Below are 27698 nucleotides of genomic sequence, written 5' to 3'. Positions count from 1 at the left end.
AAGGTGGATTTGGCCCCCATTATGTATATTAACCCCTTCCCCCTGCATTCTGGGTCCTAACGACCAAGCAATTTTTTTCATTTTTCCATAGTCACATTCTAAGAGCTATAACTTTTTTGTTTTCATGTGGTCATGGCTGTCTGAGGACTCGTTTTTTGCGGGATGAGTTGTATTTTTCAATGGCATCATTTTGGGGTATATCGAATTTTTTATTTTTTTTAAACTTTACCGTGCGGCGTAAATATCATGTTACATTTATTCTATGGGTCGGTACGATTACAACGATACCAAATAATTATAGTTTTTTTTATGTTTTACGACTTTTGCAGAATGAAAACACTTTTGAACTAAAATTATTCGTTTTTGCATCGCAGCTTTCCAAGAGCCGTAACTTTTTTATTTTTCTGTCCATGTCGTCATATGAGGGCTTGTTTTTTGCAGGACTTAATTGCTACCATTTTGGGGTACATGGGACTTATTGATTAACCTTTTTTATTATTATTTTTGGGGGGGGGAATGGAAAAATATAGCCATATTGCCGTTGTTTTTTTTGTTGTTTTTTTTTACGCCATTTATCTTGCAGTTTAAATAATATGCTAACTTTATTGTTTGTGTCATTACAGTCACAGCGATACCATATATGTGTTTTTTTGTTTTTTTTACACTTTTATTAAATGAAACCATTTTTTATGGAGAAAAAATGTTTTTTTTTTGTTTTTTTATGTGTACCTTTTTATTTCACATTAATTAGTTTTTTAGTCCCACTAGGGGACTTCACTATGCGTTCTTTAGTTCACAGATATAATGCTTTGGTATACTTAGTGCGGGCCTCCGATGGGTGAGCGGGAGCTCCCTCCCTCTGTAAACTACTCAAATGCAGCGGTCGCTAATGACCGTGGCATTTGAGGGGTTAAACGGTCGCGATCGAAGTAAACCGATCACTACAGTTGGAGCAGGAGCCCGGCTGTCGGAAGCCCCCGCTCCAGCCTGCATCAGACACCCGTGCAGGACGTTGATTAGGCCACCGTGAAAAAGCGTATCGGTGGTCGTCACCCCTTAGTGACCGGCCTATTTTGGGCCTTTGTTTTCACCATCGCATTAAAAAAATCCATAATTTTTTATTTCTTTTCTCCGTCGCCACAGCTGTAGGAGGGCTTGTTTTTGTTTTTTTTTGCTGGATGAGTTGTATGTTCAATGGCACCATTTTGAAGTACGTATAATTTGTGGGTTTATTTTAGTTTTTTTTTTTGTTTTTTTTAGGGGGGAATGGGAAAAGAAAAAGCAATTCTGCCATGGCTTTTTATTTTTAAAGTTTAGACTATTCTACGTGCGGCGTAAATAATATTTTACCCTTTTATTCTACTTTTTTTTAGGCATCCGGCTGCCATGGCAACCCTTAGTCATCCTCTGATCCCGGCCTTTAGAGCGGGCGCCCGGCTGTCAACATTTTTAAGGTGCATCGGAGTAAAGCCCGGCACAGGTGTTGGCGGTCATTAGACATTTGGCCGGGCTCCTGCTCTAACTGTTCGGATCGGAGGCTGATGAATGCCCATAAAAAGGCGTATTGGCGGTGATAAAGGAGCGGCACCGTGTACCTTATGCCTCCATCATGTCACTACTGGTTCATGAATAGGCGGCATCCGTTATGTGTATTGATGGAGAAATGACTCTTCACACGTCACCTAGACACAGGTTTTTATATGCCGACATAAAATGAATATATTCTCTGTCAACTTCTACATAATCTAGTACAGCATCGTAACAAAATAGAGATCCGTCCACTTTATATGCAGCAGCTTGGAGGAAAAAAACAAAGCCAGATTTTGGTCTTTACAGGGATAAAAATCGACAAGTTTCTGAAAAAAAGTGAATTTTTTTTTTTTGTTCGTTTTTTTTTTCAATAATACAAATATTGATCAGAATAGAAATCAATGCGCAGCTAAAATGATCGATGGATTAGAAAGTTCATAAAACGCAGAGGGAAGGCTGAGCCTCATCTTCTATACAAAAATATCTTGTTTTGTTCTCCTCGTTACAAAATAATAATCCAGTGTGTAATACTAGTGGGTCTAGTTAGTGGTGGGTCAGCGTACAAACATGGTGCCCCACCTATGGCCACTGCTGGGAGTTATAGTCCGACAACCAAAGAGCCATAGGATGAGGAGCCCCGACCAGGAAAGTGGTCTATTGCAGGACGTGCAAGGGTCTATATAGGAGACAGTGTGGGGGAGGGGCGGTCTTTCCCCTACTATGTATCTACGGTCTGTACACTAGTCCTCCGCCGTACACCTATATACAATGTATTGCGTCTCCAGCTTATGTATTGACCTCGAGTCACCAATATATACAGCAGTTCTTTATTTCAAGTGCCTCCGGCGTCCTCCGCTCCAAATATGTCCTTTACAAAGGTCCTTTAAACTGGTTTCCAGAAAGATGCTGCCGGATCGAAGGCTTGGAGTTCGCTGCGTCGCCCAACTTTCTCCAAACGACCTGTAAGATAGAATTGTAAATGCATTATATTCATTTTCTATCTTGAGTCTCCAATATCGTGGAATCCACGAGAACAGAAGAGTCCGCAGACAGAACCTATTAGAATTTCCTCCGCCCATGAGTTTTATACACTTCTCTATGACCATTTGATAATCCAGCATCCATGGCAGGACTGGCAGTTCTGGCAAACACCAGATGGGCCGGTGAACAGTGGGCCGCCTGCTGGCCGCCCAAACGAACAAATCTCATCCACACGCTGCGTAAATTATAAGCAGAAAAAACACTCAGAAATTTACCTGCTGTATATTCCGCAGCATATCAATTGTATTTGCGTAAATGCTGCTTATTCGTTTCGGGTTTTCCCCATTTAATTCAATGGGGAGGTAAAACCCGCAACAAATAGCAGATGTTGTTTTTTTGCGGCGGAAAAGCAGCTATTCCGCCGCAAACAAAAACCACAACTCAGAAAATTTGAAATCAATGGTGATGCAAACGGAAAGCTGTGGTTTCCGTTTGGTTTCCGTTCGTGGATTCCCCTGGTCTGACTGAACCCATGAATAGAGCCCCGACGCAGGGAAGAACGAAGCCTAATTATTACTGTATGATCTGTCCAGATGATGGAGGGCACTATTTTTTGGCGTGTAGCAACTCCCAGTATATCATTACGATTGTTCAGGTCATACTGGAAGCTGCTAACCTGACTGCAAATTATCTCTGTACTGAAATGTATTTGTACTGAGCTTGGTTTTGGTGTTGTATTTATGTACTGAGGTGTGTGTGTGTATATATACATCACCCAGCCATGAAACCAGCCGCCGCCACCCCCTCCTGCACTAATTGTACCTGCCTTACAATGACTTGCCCTGCCAATCAGCGCCTTTCAACTATGCTAGCAGTGTGATAACGTCATGTGGGGTACCATCTACAGGGGGGCTATATGTGGGGCTCTATGGGGGCACTATCTACATGGGGCTCTATGGGGGCACTATCTACATGGGGCTCTTTGGGGGCACTATCTACGGGGAGCAGGCTTTGTGTGTGGTACACTGTGTCCCTGAATATAACCGCACCATACACACTGTGTGGTGCTATTATAATCAGGGACACGGTGTATGGTGCTATTATAATTAGAGGTACAGTGTACGGTGCTATTATATTTAGGGGTACAGTGTGTGCCACAATGAACATTTTATCTTCGTTTATAGGTGCAGGAATGTTTGAATAGTGAGAAGCTGAAGACGTCTGAGCGACAAACTGCAGAAATGGGTCGTGGCCGGGAGAAGTCGTCATAGAGGTCTGAACCGGATGGAGAAGAAAAGAGAAAAAGAACAACTACAATCTGAGATCGTCACTGGTGAGCCACTTAATATAAATGTTTATTCTGCCTCTAATCAGTACTGTAGTCACTGCATGATCTGCAGCGAGATGATGGGTGGTATGATTTTTTTTTTTTTGTGAAACAGCAACTCTCAGTATATCCTTACCATTGTTCGGTCCATGCTGGGAGCTGTAGTTTTATGCTGTACAAAACTATACGGCAGGGGTTGCACTAAATTGAGCTGTATTTCTGCTGGTGCTGTATTTATGCGCTGAGCTTGGTTCTGATGATGTATTTGTAAAGGATCTGCCAGGCACTGCGGGGTTAACTCCCAGAACTAATCAGTCAGCACCTGAGAATACATCCCTGAGACTGACTCCTGCTTCCACCATTCAGGCTGGCAGGCTTAGGAGTGGGAGAGCCTATCGTAACCTGGCCAGACTCAGCTAGCTCCCGCCCTCGGTCTATTTAAGCCTGCACTTCCTGTCCCTCGGTGCTTGTTATTGCTTTTGTTTCCTTCCTTGTGGTTCCTGGCCCAGCTACAGCTCCTGCTATTTTTGATCCTGCTCCATACCGACCCTGGCTTACCGACTACTCTTCTGCTTTTCGTTTTGTACCTCGCACACTCCTGGCTTGACTCGGCTCGTTCACCACTCTGGTTGCTCACGGTGTTGCCGTGGGCAACGGCCCCTTTTCCTTGCTTGTGTTCCTTGTATGTTTGTCGTGTTTGTCGTGCACTTACTGAGCGCAGGGACCGCCGCCCAGTTGTACCCCGTCGCCTAGGGCGGGTCGTTGCAAGTAGGCAGGGACAGAGTGGCGGGTAGATTAGGGCTCACTTGTCCGTCTCCCTACCCCCTGCCGTTACATAATAACAAGCCCATACCTAGTCTACCCCTGGTCCCTGACACCACTATGGATCCCCGTGAGACCCTGGCTCAGCAAATGCAGGGTCTCTCCCTACAGGTCCAGGCCCTGGCTCAGAGGGTCAACCAGCCTGATGCTACCCTGGTAGTTCCCCGCACCGCACCTCTTGAACCCCACCTCAAGTTGCCCGACCGGTTCTAAGGGGACCGGAGGACTTTTCTCTCCTTTCGGGAGAGTTGTAGGCTTTACTTTCGTTTAAAGCCTCATTCCTCAGGTTCTGAGAGCCAGCGGGTGGGTATAATTATGTCCCGGCTCCAGGAAGGGCCCCAAGAGTGGGCCTTCTCCTTGGCTCCTGACGCCCCTGAACTTTCCTCCGTTGATTGTTTCTTTTCTGCTCTCGGACTTATTTATGACGAGACTGACAGGACTGCCTTTGCCGAGAGTCAGCTGGTGACCTTAAGTCAGGGTAAGAGACCTGTTGAGGAGTATTGCTCTGACTTTCGGAAGTGGTGCGTAGCTTCTCGGTGGAATGACCCTGCCTTAAGGTGCCAGTTTAGGTTGGGTCTGTCGAATGCCCTGAAAGACCTGCTAGTTAGCTATCCCTCTTCTGACTCCCTAGACCAGGTTATGGCTTTAGCGATACGACTTGACCGACGTCTCAGGGAACGACAACGTGAACGTTTATGTGTTTTCTCCTCCGACTCCCCCATGATGCCTCCCGAAGCTCCGTTGCTTCGTTCCTCCCCGAAAGATTCAGAGATACCTATGCAACTCGGGGCCTCCGTGTCCCCCCAACAACGTAGAGAATTCCGCAGGAAGAATGGTCTCTGCTTCTACTGTGGGGACGACAAGCATCAAGTGAACAACTGTCCTAAGCGTAAGGTTGCAGCCAGAGAACTTCCGCGTCTAAGTGATCATCGGGGAGGTCACTTGGGCGCACAGGTATTTCCCGTAAATATGAAACGTACTAAGATCTTGCTTCCCTTTCAGGTCTCTTTTGGTGGTAGGTCTGCTACCGGCAGTGCTTTCGTGGATTCAGGGTCCTCTACTAATATCATGTCTGTGGAATTTGCTATGTCCCTTGCTATGCCTCTTATTGATTTGCCTAAACCTGTCCCGGTAGTGGGTATCGACGCCACTCCTCTTGCTAATGGTTATTTTACCCAGCATACCCCTGTTTTTGAACTCCTTGTTGGCTCCATGCATTTGGAGCAATGCTCTGTACTGTTGATGCAGGGATTATCGTACGATTTGGTGCTAGGTCTTCCCTGGTTGCAGTTGCATAATCCTACGTTTGACTGGAATACTGGGGAGCTAACCAAATGGGGTAATGAATGTTGTACGTCATGTTTTTCTGTTAATTCTATTTCTCCCCCTAAGGAGGCGAATACGCTACCCGAGTTTGTTCAGGACTTCGCTGATGTTTTCTCTAGGGAGGCCTCCGAAGTGTTACCTCCTCATAGAGAATACGATTGCGCTATCGAATTGGTACCAGGAGCTAAGCTTCCTAAGGGTAGGATATTTAATCTTTCTTGTCCCGAACGTGAAGCTATGAGAGTGTATATTCAGGAATCCCTGGCCAAGGGTTACATTCGTCCCTCTTCTTCTCCGGTAGGTGCTGGCTTCTTCTTCGTGGGGAAGAAGGATGGTGGTCTTAGGCCATGCATTGACTACCGTAGCCTGAATAAGGTCACGGTAAGGAACCAGTATCCCCTTCCTTTGATTCCTGATCTCTTTAATCAGGTTCAGGGGGCCCAATGGTTTTCTAAATTGGATCTACGGGGGGCGTATAACCTTATTCGCATCAAAGAGGGGGATGAGTGGAAGACTGCGTTTAACACGCCCGAAGGCCATTTCGAATACCTCGTCATGCCCTTTGGGTTGTGTAATGCCCCTGCGGTCTTCCAGAATTTCATAAATGAGATTTTGAGAAATTACCTTGGGATTTTTCTGGTAGTGTACCTTGATGACATACTGGTGTTTTCCAAGGACTGGTCCTCCCACGTGGAGCATGTCAGGAAGGTGCTCCAGGTCCTTCGGGAAAATAAACTGTTTGGCAAAACCGAAAAATGTGTGTTTGGGGTACAGGAGATTCCATTTTTGGGTCAAATCCTCACTCCTCATGAATTCCGCATGGACCCAGCCAAGGTTCAGGCTGTGGCGGAATGGGTCCAACCTGCCTCCCTGAAGGCGTTACAGTGTTTTTTGGGGTTTGCTAATTATTACAGGAGATTTATTGCTAACTTCTCGGTCATCGCTAAGCCCCTTACGGACCTCACTCGCAAAGGTGCTGATCTCCTCCACTGGCCTCCTGAGGCTGTCCAGGCTTTTGAGGTCCTTAAGAAGTGCTTTGTCTCGGCCCCGGTGCTGGTTCAGCCCAACCAAATGGAGCCATTTATCGTGGAAGTTGACGCATCTGAGGTGGGAGTGGGGGCTGTCTTGTCCCAGGGTACCAGGTCCCTCACCCATCTCCGCCCCTGTGCCTACTTCTCCAGGAAGTTTTCGCCAACTGAAAGTAACTATGATATTGGCAACCGCGAACTCTTAGCCATTAAATGGGCATTTGAAGAGTGGCGCCACTTCCTGGAAGGGGCTAGGCACCAGGTAACGGTCCTTACCGACCACAAGAATCTGGTGTTCCTAGAATCTGCCCGGAGGCTAAACCCGAGACAAGCTCGATGGGCGTTATTTTTTACCAGATTCAATTTTTTGGTTACCTATAGGGCTGGGTCTAAAACTATTAAGGCTGATGCACTGTCGCGTAGCTTCATGGCCAGCCCTCCTTCGGAGGAAGATCCTGCTTGTATTTTGCCTCCAGGTATAATCATTTCCTCGATCGATTCTGATTTAGTCTCTGAAATTGCTGCTGATCAAGGTGCAGTTCCCGGGAACCTTCCTGAGAACAAGCTGTTTGTTCCCCTGCAATTCCGGCTAAGGGTACTTAGGGAAAATCATGATTCCGCACTATCTGGCCATACAGGCATCCTGGGTACCAAACACCTCATTACCAGAAATTATTGGTGGCCTGGGTTGCCTAAAGACGTTAAGGCCTACGTCGCCGCTTGTGAGGTTTGTGCTAGGTCCAAGACTCCCAGGTCCCGACCAGCGGGCTTACTGCGTTCGTTGCCCATTCCCCAGAGACCTTGGACACATATCTCCATGGATTTTATCACCGATTTGCCTCCATCCCAAGGCAAGTCGGTGGTGTGGGTGGTGGTGGACCGCTTCAGTAAGATGTGCCACTTTGTGCCCCTCAAGAAACTACCCAACGCCAAAACGTTGGCTACCTTGTTTGTCAAACACATCCTGCGTCTCCATGGGGTCCCTGTCAATATTGTTTCGGACAGAGGGGTACAATTTGTTTCATTGTTTTGGAGAGCCTTCTGTATGAAGTTGGGGATTGATCTGTCCTTCTCCTCTGCCTTCCATCCTGAAACCAATGGCCAAACGGAGAGGACTAATCAGTCTCTAGAACAATACTTAAGGTGTTTTGTCTCTGACTGTCAATTTGATTGGGTCTCTTTCATTCCCCTCGCCGAATTTTCCCTTAATAACCGGGTCAGTAACTCGTCTGGGGTCTCTCCTTTTTTTTGTAATTTTGGGTTTAATCCACGGTTCTCCTCAGTTTCACCTGGTAGTTCCAACAATCCTGAGGTAGAGGTCGTTCATCGGGAACTGTGCACAGTCTGGGCCCAGGTTCAGAAAAACCTAGAGGTGTCCCAGAGCGTACAAAAAACTCAGGCTGCTAAAAAACGTTCTGCTAACCCCCTGTTTATGGTCGGGGATCTGGTGTGGTTGTCGTCTAGGAACTTGCGTCTCAAGGTTCCGTCCAAGAAGTTTGCTCCCCGGTTTATTGGGCCGTATAAGGTCATTGAGGTCCTCAATCCTGTCTCCTTCCGGCTGGAGTTACCCCCGTCTTTTCGGATACACGACGTGTTTCATGCCTCCCTCCTCAAACGCTGCTCCCCGTCCTTGGCTCCCTCGAGGAGACCTCCTGTTCCCATCCTCACCCCGGAGGGGGTGGAATTCGAGGTGGCCAGGATTGTGGACAGCAAGATGGTCCAAGGCTCCCTCCAGTACCTGGTCCATTGGAGAGGATACGGGCCCGAGGAGAGGACTTGGGTACCCGCCCGGGATGTTCACGCTGGGGTATTGGTCAGGAGGTTCCACCTGCGTTTCCCCAGTAAGCCAGGTCCACTTAGAAAGGGTCCGGTGGCCCCTCATAAAAGGGGGGGTACTGTAAAGGATCTGCCAGGCACTGCGGGGTTAACTCCCAGAACTAATCAGTCAGCACCTGAGAATACATCCCTGAGACTGACTCCTGCTTCCACCATTCAGGCTGGCAGGCTTAGGAGTGGGAGAGCCTATCGTAACCTGGCCAGACTCAGCTAGCTCCCGCCCTCGGTCTATTTAAGCCTGCACTTCCTGTCCCTCGGTGCTTGTTATTGCTTTTGTTTCCTTCCTTGTGGTTCCTGGCCCAGCTACAGCTCCTGCTATTTTTGATCCTGCTCCATACCGACCCTGGCTTACCGACTACTCTTCTGCTTTTCGTTTTGTACCTCGCACACTCCTGGCTTGACTCGGCTCGTTCACCACTCTGGTTGCTCACGGTGTTGCCGTGGGCAACGGCCCCTTTTCCTTGCTTGTGTTCCTTGTATGTTTGTCGTGCACTTACTGAGCGCAGGGACCGCCGCCCAGTTGTACCCCGTCGCCTAGGGCGGGTCGTTGCAAGTAGGCAGGGACAGAGTGGCGGGTAGATTAGGGCTCACTTGTCCGTCTCCCTACCCCCTGCCGTTACAGTATTATTTATGTGCTGAGCTTGGTGCTGATGCTGTATTTATGTGCTGACCTTGGTTCTGGTGCTGCATTTATGTACTTATCTTTGTTCTGATGCAGTATTTATGTACTGAGCTTGGTTCTGGTGCTGTATTTATGTACTGAGCTTTGTTCTGGTGCTGTATTTATGTACTGAGCTTCGTTCTGGTGTATTTATGTGCAGAGCTTGGTGATGATGCTGTATTTATGTACTGAGCTTGGTTCTGGTGCTGTATATATGTGCTAAGCTTGGTTCTGGTGTATATATGTACTGCGCATGAGTCATAAGTGTAAGTGGTGTGCGTGCGCATGTGTCCTAGGTGTGAGTGGTGAGTGTGAGTGGCACGAATGCAGCATGTGTCCAGCTTTGTGTCTGTGTGTCTGAATATGAAATTGAAATCATACTATTTTGTTACAGTATGGTGATATTTTAGAATTGTATACTGGTATAATTTGCAATCTTTATATGTCAGTATTAGGCCATGATCACGCAATCAGGATTTGATTAGGACTAAGTCCCTGTTTCCACACCTAAATCCCTTTCAAATCCACTAACATTCTGCATCCATTAATAGTGAATGGGCTATTTCATACCCCATTCACATGCAGCAGAAATAAGTCTGTTTCAATTTTTTTCGGTTCCGCTAAAAAAATCCTAGAATAATGAGCATGTTTGTTATTCTCGTGGGAACGCAGTGGATTCCTTCGAGTTGGAACTATAATGAACTATTCCTCCTTTCATTTACACCTGTTTTAATAAATCTCCCCGTGTCTTGTATAGCTGAAAGATGGTCCCATGTACTCCAGCCCAACACTGGTGGCTGCAAATGGCCTGCGGTGGGTCTGTCTGCTTAAAAATGCCAGGGCTGATTTTAAGTCCCAGTCTGGGACCCACGCCTATCTCTAGAATGGGGCACTCTAAACCCCGTTCTTCCGATCTGTGATGTGGCTAATGCGTGTGATTTTCGACCATGAAGAAGAAAACAGTGTAGCTTGCTGAGCTATGCTGTTTCCGTAACTCCCATAGTAGTGAATGGCAGTTACGTAAGCAGCCGAACATGTGAGCTACACTGTTTCCGTAACTACCATTCAGTTGTATGGGACTTACAGAAACAGTGTAGCTCAGCGAGATACGCTGTTTTTGTAACTCAAGACCATATAACCTTTTTTATGGTCGGAATTCACCTCATTCAGACGCAACACAGAGCGGTAGAACGGAGTTCCGTTCTAGAGATAGGTGCTGGTCCCAGATGTGGGACCTGCATCTATCTGACATTTATGACATATAATGTGGAGATGTCATAAATGTCTCTGCTGCGGAAAACCCCTTTAACCATTTATCAGATCATCAATAACTTCAAGAATAGAGGTTTGATTGCTGTTGAGATGCTTCAGTGTGCCCAAGAAAGTCCAGCAAGTGCCAGGACTACATGCAACTTGTGTGGTAGATGGCGATCTCCTTACTTATATGAATGAGCTGCTTGTGCTTAAGGGAAATTAAGTTATTAGCACTAAGGCTGGGTTCACACGAGCATGTTCGGTCCATAACGGACGGAACGTATTTCGGCCGGAAGTCCCGGACCGAACACACTGCAGGGAGCCAGGCTCCTAGCATCATAGTTATGTACGACGCTAGGAGTCCCTGCCTCTCCGTGGAACTACTGTCCCGTACTGAAAACATGATTACAGTACGGGACAGTTGTCTTGCAGCGAGGCAGGGACTCCTAGCGTCGTACATAACTATGATGCCAGGAGCCCGGCTCCCTGCAGTGTGTTCGGTCCGGGATTAGCAGCCGAAATACGTTCCGTCCATTACGGACGTAACATGGTCATGTGAATCCAGCCTTAAAGGTGACAACGGTTTCCTGACAATTTTGTCAGGCGGCTGACGCTCAAAAGGGCAATGCATTTCTGTTTTTAATAAACACCTCGCCTTGTGAACCTGCAGTAGTGAAAGGCATTCAAGGAAGAGATCCCAGGGATAGAACCCACACGTTCCTCACTCCTGACGTATTAGTAGAGAACTTTACCACTGCACTACTTCTGCTGTTGAGAGCTGGCTGCAAATTCTTCCAAAGATGACATGTTCTTATTCCTGTTGTAAGTGACGATTACATTTGGTCTCATGGGAACAATAAGAAAGTCCTGAACTGGTGGTCTGGTGCTTAAGCTGCACCCTCAACAGTGAGTGTCTTCTGTGCAGCCCCTGGTTCAAATCCTGAGGTGTGTCCTTGTTTAAAAGGGAGCTCTGCTGTGTGGTGTTTATAGTGGTGTTTATAGTGGTGTTTATAGTGGTGTGGAAGCAGCGCAGTGAGATTGTTGCTGCATAAGAAAGTTAATTATGCAAAGAAAGTTACTTATGCAGCTGTCTCTTTTGAGACAACTGCATTTATATAGTAGATTAATGCAGATTTCAGCAATATACACATCACTCAAACAGGTATCATAATCCATCACTCCATGGGTGGCACTTTGGGAAAGGGGGAGCAGCCCTGGGTCACCAGGACGACAATGTGGGGATTAGAACCCACATTGTAAAGAAGTGATTCCTGCGCTCAACTCAGATCACGCAAGCTGTGAGCTAGCTGTACAGCAGCCTTACAAGGACACATTTTTCACCTCTTTTAAAAACGGGTAATCGGACCATCAACAAGAAAAACTTTAGATCACATTGGGGAGGTTGAGCAGACAGCATCATGACAGCGTGGTAGCTTGGGGGCTTAAGTGCCTAGGCCTGGTTTGCTGTGGAGTTAGACCATGTCTCTAGGTTCAAAGCATCCTGCATGCTCCTTGTGTGGTAGGTGGCGGTCTCCTCACTTATGCGAGCTTGTGCTTGGTGACTTTTTTCCAACAATTTTAGCAAGCAGCTGACGCACAACAGGGTAATGCGTTTCTCCTTTAAAAGGATGACTTGACTTTTGAACCCAAACTGGTGAAAGACTTTTAAAACTGAGACACAAGGAGGAGATCATGGGGATAGAGCCCACATGTTCCTGACTACTCCAATTCATCAGCAAAGAACATTACCAGTGCACTACCTCTGCTGTTGAGAACTGGCCACAAATTCTTCCAAAGATGACATGTTCTTATCCCTGCTGGAAGTGACGATTACATTTGGTCTTATGGGAACAATAAGAAAGTCCTGAGCTGGTGGTCTGGTGCGTAAGATGCACCCTCAACAGTTAGTGTTTTCTGTGCAGCCACTGGTTCAAATCCTGAGGTGTGTCCTTGTTTAAAAGGGAGCTCTGCTGTGTGGTGTTTATAGTGGTGTGGAAGCAGCGCAGTGAGATTGTTGCTGCATAAGAAAGTTAATTATGCAAAGAAAGTTACTTATGCAGCTGTCTCTTTTGAGACAACTGCATTTATATAGTAGATTAATGCAGATTTCAGCAATATACACATCACTCAAACAGGTATCATAATCCATCACTCCATGGGTGGCACTTTGGGAAAGGGGGAGCAGCCCAAGGTCACCAGGACGACAATGTGGGGATTAGAACCCACATTGTAAAGAAGTGACTCCTGCGCTCAACTCAGATCACGCAAGCTGTGAGCTAGCTGTACAGCAGCCTTACAAGGACACATTTTTCACCTCTTTTAAAAACGGGTAATCGGACTTTCAACAAGAAAAACTTTAGATCACATTGGTGAGAGGCAGCATGACAGTGTGGTGGCTTGGGGCTTAAGTGCCTAGGCCTGGTTTACTATGGAGTTAGACCATGTCCATAGGTTCAAAGCATCCTGCATGCGTGGTAGATCGCGATCTCCTCACTTATACGAGTTTGGTGCTTGGTGACTCTTTTCCAACAATTTTGGCAAGCGTCTGATGCTCAACAGGGCAATGCATTTCTCCTTTAAAATGACACCTCGTCTTGTGAACCTAAACTGGTGGAAGACTTTCAAAACTGAGACACAAAGAGAAGATCTTGGGGATAGAACCAACACGTCCCTGACACTTCTAGTTTGTCAGCAGAGAACCTTACCAGTGTGCTACCTCTGCTGCTGAGAGCTGGGCACAAACTCTTCCAAAGATGACATGTTCTTACTCCTGCTGGAAGTAATGATTGCATTAGGTCTTATGGGGACAATAAGAAAGCTAAGATGTCAATGTGAGCTGGTGGTGTGGTGTCTAAGCAGTGAGTGTCTTCTGTGCAGTCCTTGGTTCAAATCCTGATGTGTGGATTGTCCAAAAAGGTACTTTGCTGGGTGGTGCCTATAGTGGTGCCTATAGTGGTGCCTATAGTGGTGTGGAAGCAGTGCAGTGAGATTGTTGCTGCATAAGAAAGTTAATTATGTGAAGAAAGTTACTCATGCAGCTGTCCCTTTTGAGACAACTGCATTTATATAGTAGATTATTGCAGATTTCAGCAATATACGCATCACTCAAACAGGTATCATAATCCATCACTCCATGGGTGGCACTTTGGGAAAGGGGGAGCAGCCCAAGGTCACCAGGAGGACAATGTGGGGATTAGAACCCACATTGTAAAGAAGTGATTCCTGTGCTCAACTCGGATCACGCAAGCTGTGAGGTAGCTGTACAGCAGCCTTACAAGGACACATTTTTCACCTCTTTTAAAAACGGGTAATCGGACCTTCAACAAGAAAAACTTTAGATCACATTGGTGAGAGGCAGCATGACAGTGTGGTGGCTTGGGGCTTAAGTGCCTAGACCTGGTTTGCTATGGCAGACCAAGTCCCTATGTTCAAAGCATCCTGCATGTGTGGTAGATCGCGATCTCCTCACTTATATGAGTTTGTTGCTTGTGCTTGGTGACTCTTTTCCAGCAATTTTGGCAAGCGGCTGATGCTTAACAGGGCAACGCATTTTTCCTTTAAATGGATGCCTCGCCTTGTGAACCTAAACTGGTGGAAGACTTTCAAAACTGAGACACAAGGAGGAGATTGTGGGGATAGAGCCCACATGTTCCTGACTGCTCCAATTCATCAGCAAAGAACATTATACTCATCACTCAAACAGGTATCATAATCCATGGCATGGCCCTTTGGGAAAGGGGGAGTAGCCCAAGATAACCAGGAGGACAATGTGGGGACTAGAACCCACATTGTACAGATGTGATTCCTGCATTCAATTTGGATCACGCAAGCTGTGAGCTAGCTGCATGGCAGCCTTACAAGGACACATTTTTCACCTCTTTTAAAAATGGGTAATTGGACCTTCAACAAAAAAAGCCTTAGATGACATTGGGACATGGCAGCGCGGTGGCTTGGGGGGGTTAACTGCTTTTAAGTGTGGAGATAGAACTCACATTGTCCTCACGCCTCTAATTTCTTAGCAGAGATCTTTACCAGTGCGCTACCTCTGCTTTCAACTGTTTGCAGCAAATTCTTCCAAAGATGACATGTTCTTATTCCTGCTGGAAGTGACGTTTACATTTGGTCTTATGGGGACAATAAGAAAGCCCAGTGATCGGCCTGAGCTGGTGGTCTGGTGCTTAAGCAGTGGCTTTTGTGTGGATCCTGGTTCAAATCCTGAAGTGTGGCCTTGTCTGAGAGGAGACCTCGCTGGGTGGAGGTGGTGTAGTGAAGAGGTTGCTGCATAAGAAAGTTACTTATGTGGCTGGACCAGTTCTCTTTTACAGAACATTATTGCAGATTTCAGCAATATACTTATCACTCAATCCAGTATCACGTTCCGTCACCCCGTAGGTGTTGCTCTATGGGGAAGGGGGAAAGCTGAATGTTGAGCACATAAGCTGTGAGTTTGCTGCTCCATCGGAACACATTCACCTCATAAAAAAGTGCCGTAATCTGACATTCAACAGAAATCACTTTGGACCGAATCGACCGATGTGCGCTGTGTGCTGTGACTGGAGGGCTTAGGGCCAGGGCCGGTTTTAGACAGAGTGTGTTGGCTGCTGGGGCTTGTGTGCCAGGGCTGCTTTTTTGTCTCAGTCCGGCCCTGTTAATGCTGGATTACAGAAATTGTACTGTATTGTCCCACCCATGTGTTCTTGTTTTTCTTTTCCCTATACCAAGTGTATACAACATAATAACCGTTATTTTATTTTCACCACCAGATGTCGCCATTGCTTTGATCGGTGATCCCATACATCACAAAAAGTTGCCTAGAAAAAACAAAAACCTTTCTTTATAATCGAGATTCAACTAATTAAAAGCTTAAAGAGGAAATGTCCGCTCTTCTGACATGTCTGTTTTAGCAAATACTTCTATTCCCCATTAAAAAAACAAAACGATTCTGGAACATCTATTCTTAGAACTTTGTGTTGTGCCGTTCATCTGTTATTCCTCCTGGAAATATCTGAATACATTTACAGTTGGGGGTATGTCCCTACACAGTCTGACACTGTCCAATTAGTGTCAGATTGTAGGGACATGCCCCTTTGACAAGGGTAACGGTAACGCTCAGTTGTTGCTTTACTTATAAGTTTCTAGGAGGAATAATAGAGGAACGGCACAGTAGAGTTCTAAGAAAAGATGCTCCAGAATTGTTTTTATGGGAAAATCAAGTGTTTACTAAAACAGACATGTCAGGAGAGGTGACAGGTTCCCTTTAAAGTGTAACTAAACGTTTGATAAACTCCTGACATGTCAGAGTGACATGTCAGAAGTTTTGATTGGTGGGGGTCCGAGCACTAAGATCGCACCAATCGCTAAAACTTCATTTCTATTCGACGTTTTCCAGAAAGCCGATGTATCGGAGTACGGGCTCATAGACTTTCTATTGAGTCCATACACCGCTACATTGAGTTCCGGAAATAGCCAAACAGATACTAAGAGGCTGAGCGCTTACATGAGCACTTCTGCCGCTTCGTTTTAGCGATTGGTGGGGGTCCGAGCACTGAGACCCCCACCAATCAAAACTTCTGATATGTCACTATGACATGTGAGAAGTTTGTTGAACGTTTAGTTATCCTTTACGTTAGAGTTGCAATTTCTAGTAATTCCAGAACAGAGGCAACACGTGCAGATGCCTAGGGCCACATCTCAGGTCGGCCCCATCCCTGTGCAAGTTTCCCCCTCTCTATGGGCACTGAAAGGAAGTTAGCCTCAAACAAGTACCGGTCCCTTCACGCCCCATGTAGTGGAGTGAATGGGCATTAGGAGGGAGGCCCCGATTATAGATATTTACTATGAGAACCTCTTGATTTGTGCCTCAGAGTAACGTGATGACAAAACAAAATTGCTCACAGTTGCCTTATTTCGAACTTCTGGGACCCCCACCGATTGAGCACGGGGGGGGGGGGGGGGGGGGGTTTCGAACCCCCGTTCCTCCTCACATCTCAACCGCCTTGAGGAGGGCGTTAAATGGAGTGGTGGACGAGCGTGCTGCTGCTCTATTCAATGTCTGAGACTTATGGAAACAGCTGAGCACTGTACGACCGCTGGCGGTCCCCAGTGATAGGAAAATGATCACCTGTCCTGTGGATAGGTAATTATTTAGGATTCTGGTAAAACCCTTTTAATGGTGGACGTGTGATGACATTTGTGAGATCTTATAATAATGATCAAAGTTGCCTGAAGGTGGAAATGTAAAGTAAATGTGTGCAGAATTATATACTCGGATATGCCATAGAAACCTGCCAAAAGATAGTATCGGTGGGGTCCGGGTGCTCAGACGTCCCATGATCTCTAGAATGAGAGTACTGCAGCACGCTTAGGCCGGATTCACACGGGCATGTTCGGTCCTTGATACACTAACAATATGTCGGACATATTTCCCATACCGACCACAGTTAAGGGAGCCGGACTCTTAGCATTATAGTCCCCTATGATGGTAGGAGTAACTGCCTCCCCGTGGGAACACTATCCTGTACTGAACACATGACTACAGTATGGGACAGTATTTTCACGGAGAGGCAGGGACTCCTAGCATCATACGTAACTAATGCTAGGAGTCCGGCTTCCTGAACTGTGGTTGGTCCGGGAAATACTGTCGACATACCGTCCATATATCAAGGGCTGTGTGAATCTGGCCTTAACGTGCCCCTTAAGCTCATGTTGGCTTCACAAAGAAGATACTGTAGGGACATGGACCGAGAAAAAAAGTTTCCACCTTCAGACAACTTTGATCACCGCACGTCAAGACAACAAAGTCACTGAGTTTCTTGGTAGCACAAAGGTTTTCTCGAACGTAAGTGTTTACGACTTTGTAATGTAGAATACTTTCTTTAAAAAGCGGAAACATCTAGACTTTGTCCGTAACATACTCCAGAAGTTTCCTGAGGAGATCAGCGTCGCAGCCGTCTTCCCAGCGGGACTATTTATTTATCTAATAAATGACAATATGATAATGTTCCCGGGTCCCGGGAGTGGCAGGAATTGCAACTGGTGAGATTAAAAGGATCAAAAGCACTGACCCCCGCTAAACCCTCCGGCCTTAAAGTGGCCTTGTAGAATACATCATGTTCTTTTTTTTAGTACCATTAACCCTTTCTACTATGGTGTCTGCTTAATTTTACAACTTCTTTGTGTGCACCTCAACGTTCCTAACTGTAAATGTTGCCTGAGAAAAGTTCTGCAGACATCCACATCGTTTATCTTCAAGACTACCTCAAAAAAGGGGCATTATGGGGGCAAAATAATGGCCACTTCTGGCGCCTTTGAAGAGTCCTGTTTGGTCATCTTTGCTATTGGAGGGCGGTCACCCTTCTGCCTATTCAAAAGTGGCGGTGGATCGGCCCAATGTTTTTGAAATGGGCGTGGAGGGGAAGCAAACACAAGGCTCTTCTGTCCTTGGTGGCAATACCTGAGACATACATAGAAGAAAAGGGGCCCCTTTCGTTCTTTCCTATGGGGCCCCTTTTCCTCGTATGCCATTACATCCCACAGTCCAATTAAAATATTTATTAGACACATCAATCCATGACCATCAGATTCCCAAAATAGATCCCAACCCGGAGAAGTCGTTCTTACATTGCACATTTCTCGTACAATCGCCTTTTCCTTCTCGCTCAGGTCTTCTTCATACTTGTCGGGTGCTTGTCTGTCCAGGTTTTCATGAACTTCCAGAACCTGCGCCAAAAAAAATAAAAAAGTTGTTTTGAGGTGAACGGAAATCAAAAAGATAGTCTATAAATACAGAACCGCCGATAGTAACGGGTAAAGCAGCGATGATGTGAATGGTTTATGTTAAAGTTACTGTAACTCAGGTCTCCGTGATCTCAGAATAAGGCCAAATGCACACTATGTGGATTTCATGCGGATTTGCTGCGTGTATTTTCCGGCGGCAAATCCGTAGAGTAATACAGTACCAGCAAAGTAAATGATACTTCAAGTAATCTCCTTTTTTTTCTGCATGTAAATTGAGCTGCGGTACGGATTTGAAAATCCACAGCACGTAAATTTATCCTGAGTTTCTGCATCTAAATCTAAAAAACGCATCAAAAAACACAGAAGGCAGAACTGCAGTAACAAACTCAGATGAGCCCAGGAAAACGTCTGGACTCGGGGGCAGAAGAAGCACTGCGCTAGATGGACTGGGGGGGGGCACCAGAAGCACTGCGCTAGATGGACTGGGGGGGCACCAGAAGCACTGCGCTAGATGGACTGGGGGGCACCAGAAGCACTGCGCTAGATGGACTGGGGGGCACCAGAAGCACTGCGCTAGATGGACTGGGGGGCACCAGAAGCACTGCACTAAATGAACTGGGGGGCACCAGAAGCACTGCGCTAGATGGACTGGGGGGGCACCAGAAGCACTGCGCTAGATGGACTGGGGGGGGCACCAGAAGCACTGCGCTAGATGGACTGGGGGGGCACCAGAAGCACTGCGCTAGATGGACTGGGGGGGCACCAGGAGCACTGCGCTAGATGGACTGGGGGGGCACCAGGAGCACTGCGCTAGATGGACTGGGGGCACCAGAAGCACTGCGCTAGATGGACTGGGGGCACCAGAAGCACTGCGCTAGATGGACTGGGGGCACCAGAAGCACTGTGCCAGATGGACTGGGGGGCACCAGAAAAACTGCGCTAGATGGACTGGGGAGCACCAGAAGCACTGCGGTAGATGGACTGGGGGGGGCACCAGAAGCACTGCGCTAGATGGACTGGGGGGCACCATAGCACTGCGCTAGAAGGACTGGGGGACACCGTAGCACTGCGCTAGATGGACTGGGGGTCACCAGAAGCACTGCGCTAGATGGACTGGGGAGCACCAGAAGCACTGCGCTAGATGGACTGGGGGGCACCAGAAGCACTGCGCTAGATGGACTGGAGGGCACCAGAAGCACTGCGCTAGATGGACTGGGGGGCCCCATAGCACTGCTCTAGATGGACTGAGGGGCCCCATAGCACTGCGCTAGATGGACTGGGGGGCACCATAGCACTGCGCGATTGACTGGGGGGCACCATAGCACTGCGCGATTGACTGGGGGGCACCATAGCACTGCGCTAGATGGACTGGGGGACACCATAGCACTGCGCTAGAAGGACTGGGGGCCCCATAGCACTGCGCTAGATGGACTGGGGGGCACAATAGTACTGCGCTAGATGGACTGGGGGGCACCAAACGACTGCACACAATATACTAGAAAATCAAACCTAATGGTCACCAGGGGCATAAAATCACTGTAAACAAGGGTCCGTGAAACAAAACCCAACAACAGGAACTACAACACCAAATTACTGCAGCCAACGCAACTGCACGGGGGTCCTGCAGCCAGGTGTGTACAAAGACATCTTCCTACTGTGCTAAAGATTGCCATGGCTCACAGTTACTGGCGGGCAGCAATCCCCCCTGTCAAGGAATGACGAATAAAGTGACCCATGTCCTGTTCATGTACAGAGACCCCCTGCTCCCAAAACACCAGAGGCTGGAGCACCAAACCAGTGGGCTGAAGACTGGGGCACTAGGAACCAGGGCACCTAGAGACTGGGGCACTACAACTCTGCATACCACACAGTAGTGCACCAAATCATTTGGCAAACCAATAAAAAAGGCATTTTGACAGCTTTTATTTGTTTTTAGGTTTTTTTCCCCCGCAAGATTGTACATTATACTGAACCTTCCTACTGGTCTGAATAGTTTGCTCTTCATTATAAATAATTTCTCAACTCTTTACTTCATTTTTATTTTTGTAACGTTACCTTCATGGCATGCACAACAGCCTCTGGCTTCTGCACTACCGGGACATATCCAGCAGGGGGAGTGGACGAGAGATCAGAAGTTATCCGTGCGGTGCCCTGATAAAAAAAAAAAAGGAGTAAAATATGATTCAAATACGTGATTATTATAAATACTATTAAATAAAACACCTGCAGGCAGCGCTATTCTTCCTGTAAAAATGACGGAACCTGCGACAGGACCCAACAAACCGCATTGTAAGTCAGTGAAGTCCGTCAGGTGCTGGTGGTATCCATTATAAATAGAAACTACAACACCAGAGCCTTAGGGCACATTCAGACGAGCGTAAAACTCGTCCGTGTGCTGTGCATGGAAATCACGCACAGCACACGGACCCGTAGATTTTAATACACATGCAGGAGTTTTCACGCAGCGAGAGTTCGTTGCGTGAAATCCACAACTGTGTGTCCTATATTGGAGCACATCTTTGTTATTTTTTTTAATGGAATTGATGCGCAAATCTCGCACAGCACACGGACGTGCACCCATATGCTGTGCAAGATTTGCGCATCATTTCCATTAAAAAAAATAACAAAGATGTGCTCTGCAAGTACGTGAAGAACACCGGCCCCTCGCAAAGCACAGATGAAATAACACAACGCACACAGACCGGATTTACACACTTTTTTTACATGCGTAAATCTGTCACTCTCGTGTGGATGTAGCTTTAGGACCTCATGCACACGACCGTAGTGGCGTGCACGGCCGTGGTTTTCAGCTCGGACGGCACTCCGCGGGACGCCTGAAAATCTCGGATCGTGCACAATGACGAGTGCATTTATTTCTATGAGCCTGGACCGCAAAACACGGCCGTAATAAGACATGTCCTATCTTTTTGCGCTCCAGGCTCGTGGAAACCACGGTCTTGTGCATGGGCCCATAGAAATTAATGGGACTGCAATTCACCCGCGGATTTGCGGGTGAATTGCGGCCGCAAAGACATGTCCGTAGGCATGGGGCCTCAGGTTACCTTCAATGCTCCGCCGCAGGTTCCGTCAAAGATCCCAGAAAAAAAGCTCAACATGAATCGCTGTTTTGTCAGACGAAGTGACAGATACAGACGAAAACCATTGAAATCAATAGGTCTGTTGGGGGTCCATCATGTAACGGATCGTCATTGCTGTCATTATGATTGGGCAGAACAGACGCAGATGTGAACGGAGCCTTATTTTAGAACTCTTTTTAGGAAAGCTGAGTGACAAACCAAATAGATATAGTGATAATCCCCCTGCTCCTATAGGTCTGTATAACTAGGTTTCTAGAAAAAGCTGGGTGGTGACCCCTCTAGACACGTAGGAAAGCTGGGTGGTGACCCCTAAAGACACGTAGGAAAGTTGGGTGGTGACCCCTAAAGACACGTAGGAAAGCTGGGTGGTGACCCCTAAAGACACGTAGGAAAGCTGGGTGACGACCCCGCAGGACATGTAGGAAAGCTGGGTGGTCACCCCTAAAGACACGTAGGAAAGCTGGGTGGTGACCCCTCTAGACACGTAGGAAAGCTGGGTGGTGACCCCTCTAGACACGTAGGAAAGCTGGGTGGTGACCCCTAAAGACACGTAGGAAAGCTGGGTGGTGACCCCTAAAGACACGTAGGAAAGCTGGGTGGTGACCCCTAAAGACACGTAGGAAAGCTGGGTGACGACCCCGCAGGACATGTAGGAAAGCTGGGTGGTCACCCCTAAAGACACGTAGGAAAGCTGGGTGGTGACCCCTCTAGACACGTAGGAAAGCTGGGTGGTGACCCCTCTAGACACGTAGGAAAGCTGGGTGGTGACCCCTAAAGACACGTAGGAAAGCTGGGTGGTGACCCCTAAAGACACGTAGGAAAGATGGGTGGTGACCCCTAAAGACACGTAGAAAAGCTGGGTGGTGACCTTGTGGGACATGTAATAGTAGCCATACAGGTTGTCACCCAGCTTTTCCAGAAACAGATACCGCTGAGGAACATCTGTAAGTGTTTGGTGTTTACAATCTGTGATTAATGACGGAACGATCTACGAGAATTCAGGGGAGAGGATATTATACTTATGGAATATCTCCCAAGCCCATATTTTGGGGTCAGTGTATAAGTCTCTAAGTGTGGAGCTCATGGGTTCGAATCCAACCAGGGGCGACATTTTATTTGGGATTTGCATATTCTCCCCTTCGTTGGGCTGGTTTCCCCCAAGTTCTCCAGTTTCTTCCGGGAAGACAAAACATTCTTGAGTAATAAACGGTCAGGGGCTGATGCCGTGCATTGTATGTACAGCGCTGTGGAATATGTCAGCACTATATAAATAAAGACTAATAAATCTGGGCAGCTGAGCCCTGTAGTCCTATGTAAAATGACTGCGACTTCTACTAGACACGACAAGTCTCTCTCCGGTGAATTTCTTTCTGCTGTGATCATGATAATGTGGCGGCGGTAACATCTGCTCAGACATCAGCGCAGATCCATTATATGTAAGATGAAGAGGCGGATCCAGACACATAGACAGCGGAATAGTCACCGGGGATCCCGCAGCTACTGGATTATGTCAGTGATCAGTAAATGAGAGGAGATCAGCGTCACATTAACCATATAAGAGATGTCCGCTGCTCTCTAGTAGAGATGCCGATGTAATATTCATGAGGATGGCGCCTGTCGCTTTAAAGAACCGTCTCCACCCCTGCCTAATATGTAAATCTAATCTCCGCGTTTAACCTGTTGTTTGCCAATGTTATCCAGCAATCCCGTCTACCGACACTATGAATGTAATGAAAACCCATCCGCTCGGCGGGTCCTGGATACAACAAAGCAATCCTTGGGCATGTGTACAACTGCAACCTTGGCACCGCTAATAAGTACGCCATGAGCACTAGAAAAATGTCAGTCCCCGTCCCCCCCCCAGAAATCACGCCACACTTGTGTGGTATTGGAGCGCATTCACATTCAAGTTTAATGGGACTGGGCTGCAATACCTGACACAGACTGTGGACAAGAGTGGCGCTATTTCTGGTGTTTTTTTTTTTGATCCATGACATACCCTTTAGATCTCGTTGCTCTGCAAAACCTGTAATTTCCTTCGTAGGATAAGGTTTTGAGTGTGTCAGCACGGGAGTCTCGGCACAGAGGGAGGTGGGGATTGTATATACGAGCAGTGAATTCTATTCAAATACAGAGGAAACTTTGCTGCGAGGTATTTGTACAGACAATACTATTCAGAGAAGAATACATGGAGGGTAACGGATGTATTTTGCTTGCTGAAGTCTAAATGTAAGAGGGTTGTGTTTTCTTTTATGAACGCTACAGCAGCTCATGTAGAAGGGGGTATAATATTTCAGGTTAGCCTTCTCTGTCTAAACGATAGGCAATGCGAACCTCCCCAGGCCCCACGATGTTAGCAAAAGAGGATGACGGAGCCGGCCCAATGGTCACTTATCCAACATTGTGTCTGGATTAGCGGCAATACCAAACACAACCCATGGTCAAGAGTGGCGCTGTTGCTGGAAGAAAGCAGCCAGGGTTTTATCATCTAAAACAACTGCTTTTAAATAGTGCAAGATTTATTTTTATCGTACAAAATTATATTATAGACCTTGAAGTCAGCGAGGGAGATTTATGTTTTTTGCTCTAAACCAATATTCATTGAATTTCCGCTGTATCTCCGAGATATTGCATCTACATGGGATATAAATAGATGCGGGTTTGCTGCATTTTCCTGAATATTTGGTTAGCTTGGAAATGTCATTAGGTGGGATGAGGTTATAATCAGAATGACACGGACTGAGCTGTGTTTCCATAGAGCGGAGGTAACAGAACGCAACCTCTGTATTATTCCATCTAGCGGGACGCATAATATGCAAACACGAAGATCTATGAACTGAGGGTAAGACCGCATCATAATTTTTATGTCTGCCTATAGTCAAACTACATTAATACTGTCCCTATGTACAAGAATATAACTACTATAATACTGCCCCCTATATACAGGAATATAACTACTATAATACTGGATCCTATGTATAAGAATATAACTACATTAATACTGTCCCTATGTACAAGAATATAACTACTATAATACTGCCCCCTATATACATGAATATAACTACTATAATACTGGATCCTATGTATAAGAATATAACTACATTAATACTGCCCCTATATACAAGAATATAACTACTATAATACTGTCCCTATGTACAAGAATATAACTACTATAATACTGCCCCCTATATACATGAATATAACTACTATAATACTGGATCCTATGTATAAGAATATAACTACATTAATACTGTCCCTATGTACAAGAAAATAACTACTATAATACTGCTCCCTATATACAAGAATATAACTACTATAATACTGCTCCTGTATACAAGAATATAACTACTATAATACTGCCCCTATATACAAGAATATAACTACTATAATACTGCCCCTATATACAAGAATATAACTACTATAATACTGCCCCTATATACAAGAATAGAACTACTATAATACTGCCCCTATATACAAGAATATAACTACTATAATACTGCCCCTATATACAAGAATATAACTACTCTAATACTGCCCCCTATATACAAGAATATAACTACTATAATACTGCTCCCTATATACAAGAATATAACTACTATAATACTGCCCCCTATATACAAGAAAATAACTACTATACTGCTCCTGTATACAAGAATATAACTACTATAATACTGCCCCCTATATACAAGAATATAACTACTATAATACTGCTCCTGTATACAAGAATATAACTACTATAATACTGCCCCCTATATACAAGAATATAACTACTATAATACTACCCCTATATACAAGAATATAACTACTATAATGCTGCCCCCTATATACAAGAATATAACTACTATAATACTACCCCTATATACAAGAATATAACTACTATAATACTACCCCTATATACAAGAATATAACTACTATAATGCTGCCCCCTATATACAAGAATATAACTACTATAATACTGCTCCTATATACAAGAATATAACTACTATAATACTGCCCCCTATATACAGGAATATAACTACTATAATACTGCCCCCTATATACAAGAATATAACTACTATAATACTGCCTCCTATATACAAGAATATAACTACTATAATACTGCCCCCTATATACAAGAATATAACTACTATAATACTGCCACTATATACAAGAATATAACTACTATAATACTGCCCCTATATACAAGAATATAACTACTATAATACTGCTCCCTATATACAGGAATATAACTACTATAATACTGCCCCCTATATACAAGAATATAACTACTATAATACTGCCCCTATATACAAGAATATAACTACTATAATACTGCCCCTATATACAAGAATATAACTACTATAATACTGCTCCTATGTACAAGAATATAACTACTATAATACTGCCCCCTATATACAAGAATATAACTACTATAAGGCTGCGTACATACGACCTATTTTCAGACGAAAACGAGGCGTATTATGCCTCGTTTTACGTCTGAAAATAGGGCTATACGTCGGCAAACATCTGCCCATTCATTTGAATGGTTTTGCCGACGTACTGTGCAGACAACCTGTCATTTACGCGTCGTCGTTTGACAGCTGTCAAACGACGACGCGTAAAAATACAGCCTCGTCAAAAGAAGTGCAGGACACTTCTTTCAGACGTAATTTGAGCCGTTCTTCATTGAACTCAATGAAGCACAGCTCAAAATTTACAGCTGTCAGAGAAGCCTCGCAAAATGCGAGGAGGAGAATTTACGTCTGAAACGAGGCAGCTGTTTTCTCCTGAAAACAGTCTGTCTTTTCAGACGTAAAAGCCTGCTACCGTGTGCACATACCCTTATACTGCTCCTATATACAAGAATATAACTACTATAATACTGCCTCCTATATACAAGAATATAACTACTATAATACTGCTCCTATATACAAGAATATAACTACTATAATACTGCCCCCTATATACAAGAATATAACTACTATAATACTGCTCCTATATACAAGAATATAACTACTATAATACTGCCCCCTATATACAAGAATATAACTACTATACTACTGCCTCCTATGTACAAGAATATAACTACTATAATACTGCCCCCTATATACAAGAATATAACTACTATAATACTGCCCCTATATACAAGAATATAACTACTATAATACCGCCCCTATGTACAAGAATATAACTACTATAATACTGCCCCCTATATACAAGAATATAACTACTATAATACTGCCTCCTATATACAAGAATATAACTACTATAATACTGCCCCTATATACAAGAATATAACTACTATAATACTGCTCCCTATATACAAGAATATAACTACTATAATACTGCCCCCTATATACAAGAATATAACTACTATAATACTGCCCCTATATACAAGAATATAACTACTATAATACTGCGCCTATATACAAGAATATAACTACTATAATACTGCTCCTATATACAAGAATATAACTACTATAATACTGCTCTCTATATACAAGAATATAACTACTATAATACTGACCCCTATATACAAGAATATAACTACTATAATACTGCCTCCTATATACAAGAATATAACTACTATACTACTGCCTCCTATATACAAGAATATAACTACTATAATACTGCCCCTATATACAAGAATATAACTACTATAATACTGCCCCTATATACAAGAATATAACTACTACAATACTGCTCCTATATACAAGAATATAACTACTATAATACTGTCCCCTGTGTACAAGAATATAACTACTATAATACTGCCCCTCTATACAAGAATATAACTACTATAATACTGCCCCTATATACAAGAATATAACTACTATAATACTGCGCCTATATACAAGAATATAACTACTATAATACTGCTCCTATATACAAGAATATAACTACTATAATACTGCCCCTATATACAAGAATATAACTACTATAATACTGCCACCTATATACAAGAATATAACTACTATAATACTGCTCCCTATATACAAGAATATAACTACTATAATACTGCCCCTATATACAAGAATATAACTACTATAATACTGCCTCCTATATACAAGAATATAACTACTATAATACTGCTCCCTATATACAAGAATATAACTACT

At 45.1% G+C, this 27698-nt stretch overlaps 1 protein-coding gene across 1 annotated transcript in view; it reads right to left on the bottom strand.

Moving 5' to 3' along the window:
- Positions 1-1683: 1683 nt before the first annotated feature.
- The window catches only part of CCDC85C (coiled-coil domain containing 85C), a 112380-nt gene continuing 86365 nt past the window's right edge, over positions 1684-27698 (bottom strand). The window contains exons 4-6 of the mRNA XM_075844056.1: positions 20558-20653; positions 18386-18484; positions 1684-2490 (exon numbers count right to left, since the gene is read on the bottom strand). Coding sequence (XP_075700171.1) covers positions 2401-2490; positions 18386-18484; positions 20558-20653 — 285 coding nt within the window. The 3' untranslated portion in view covers positions 1684-2400. The remainder of the gene's footprint in view (positions 2491-18385; positions 18485-20557; positions 20654-27698) is intronic.

Source organism: Rhinoderma darwinii, chromosome 12 (assembly GCF_050947455.1).
Source record: "Rhinoderma darwinii isolate aRhiDar2 chromosome 12, aRhiDar2.hap1, whole genome shotgun sequence".
NCBI lineage: Eukaryota > Metazoa > Chordata > Amphibia > Anura > Rhinodermatidae > Rhinoderma > Rhinoderma darwinii.
Note: the sequence above shows the minus strand (reverse complement) of the source record. Positions and strands in the feature narration are given on the sequence as shown.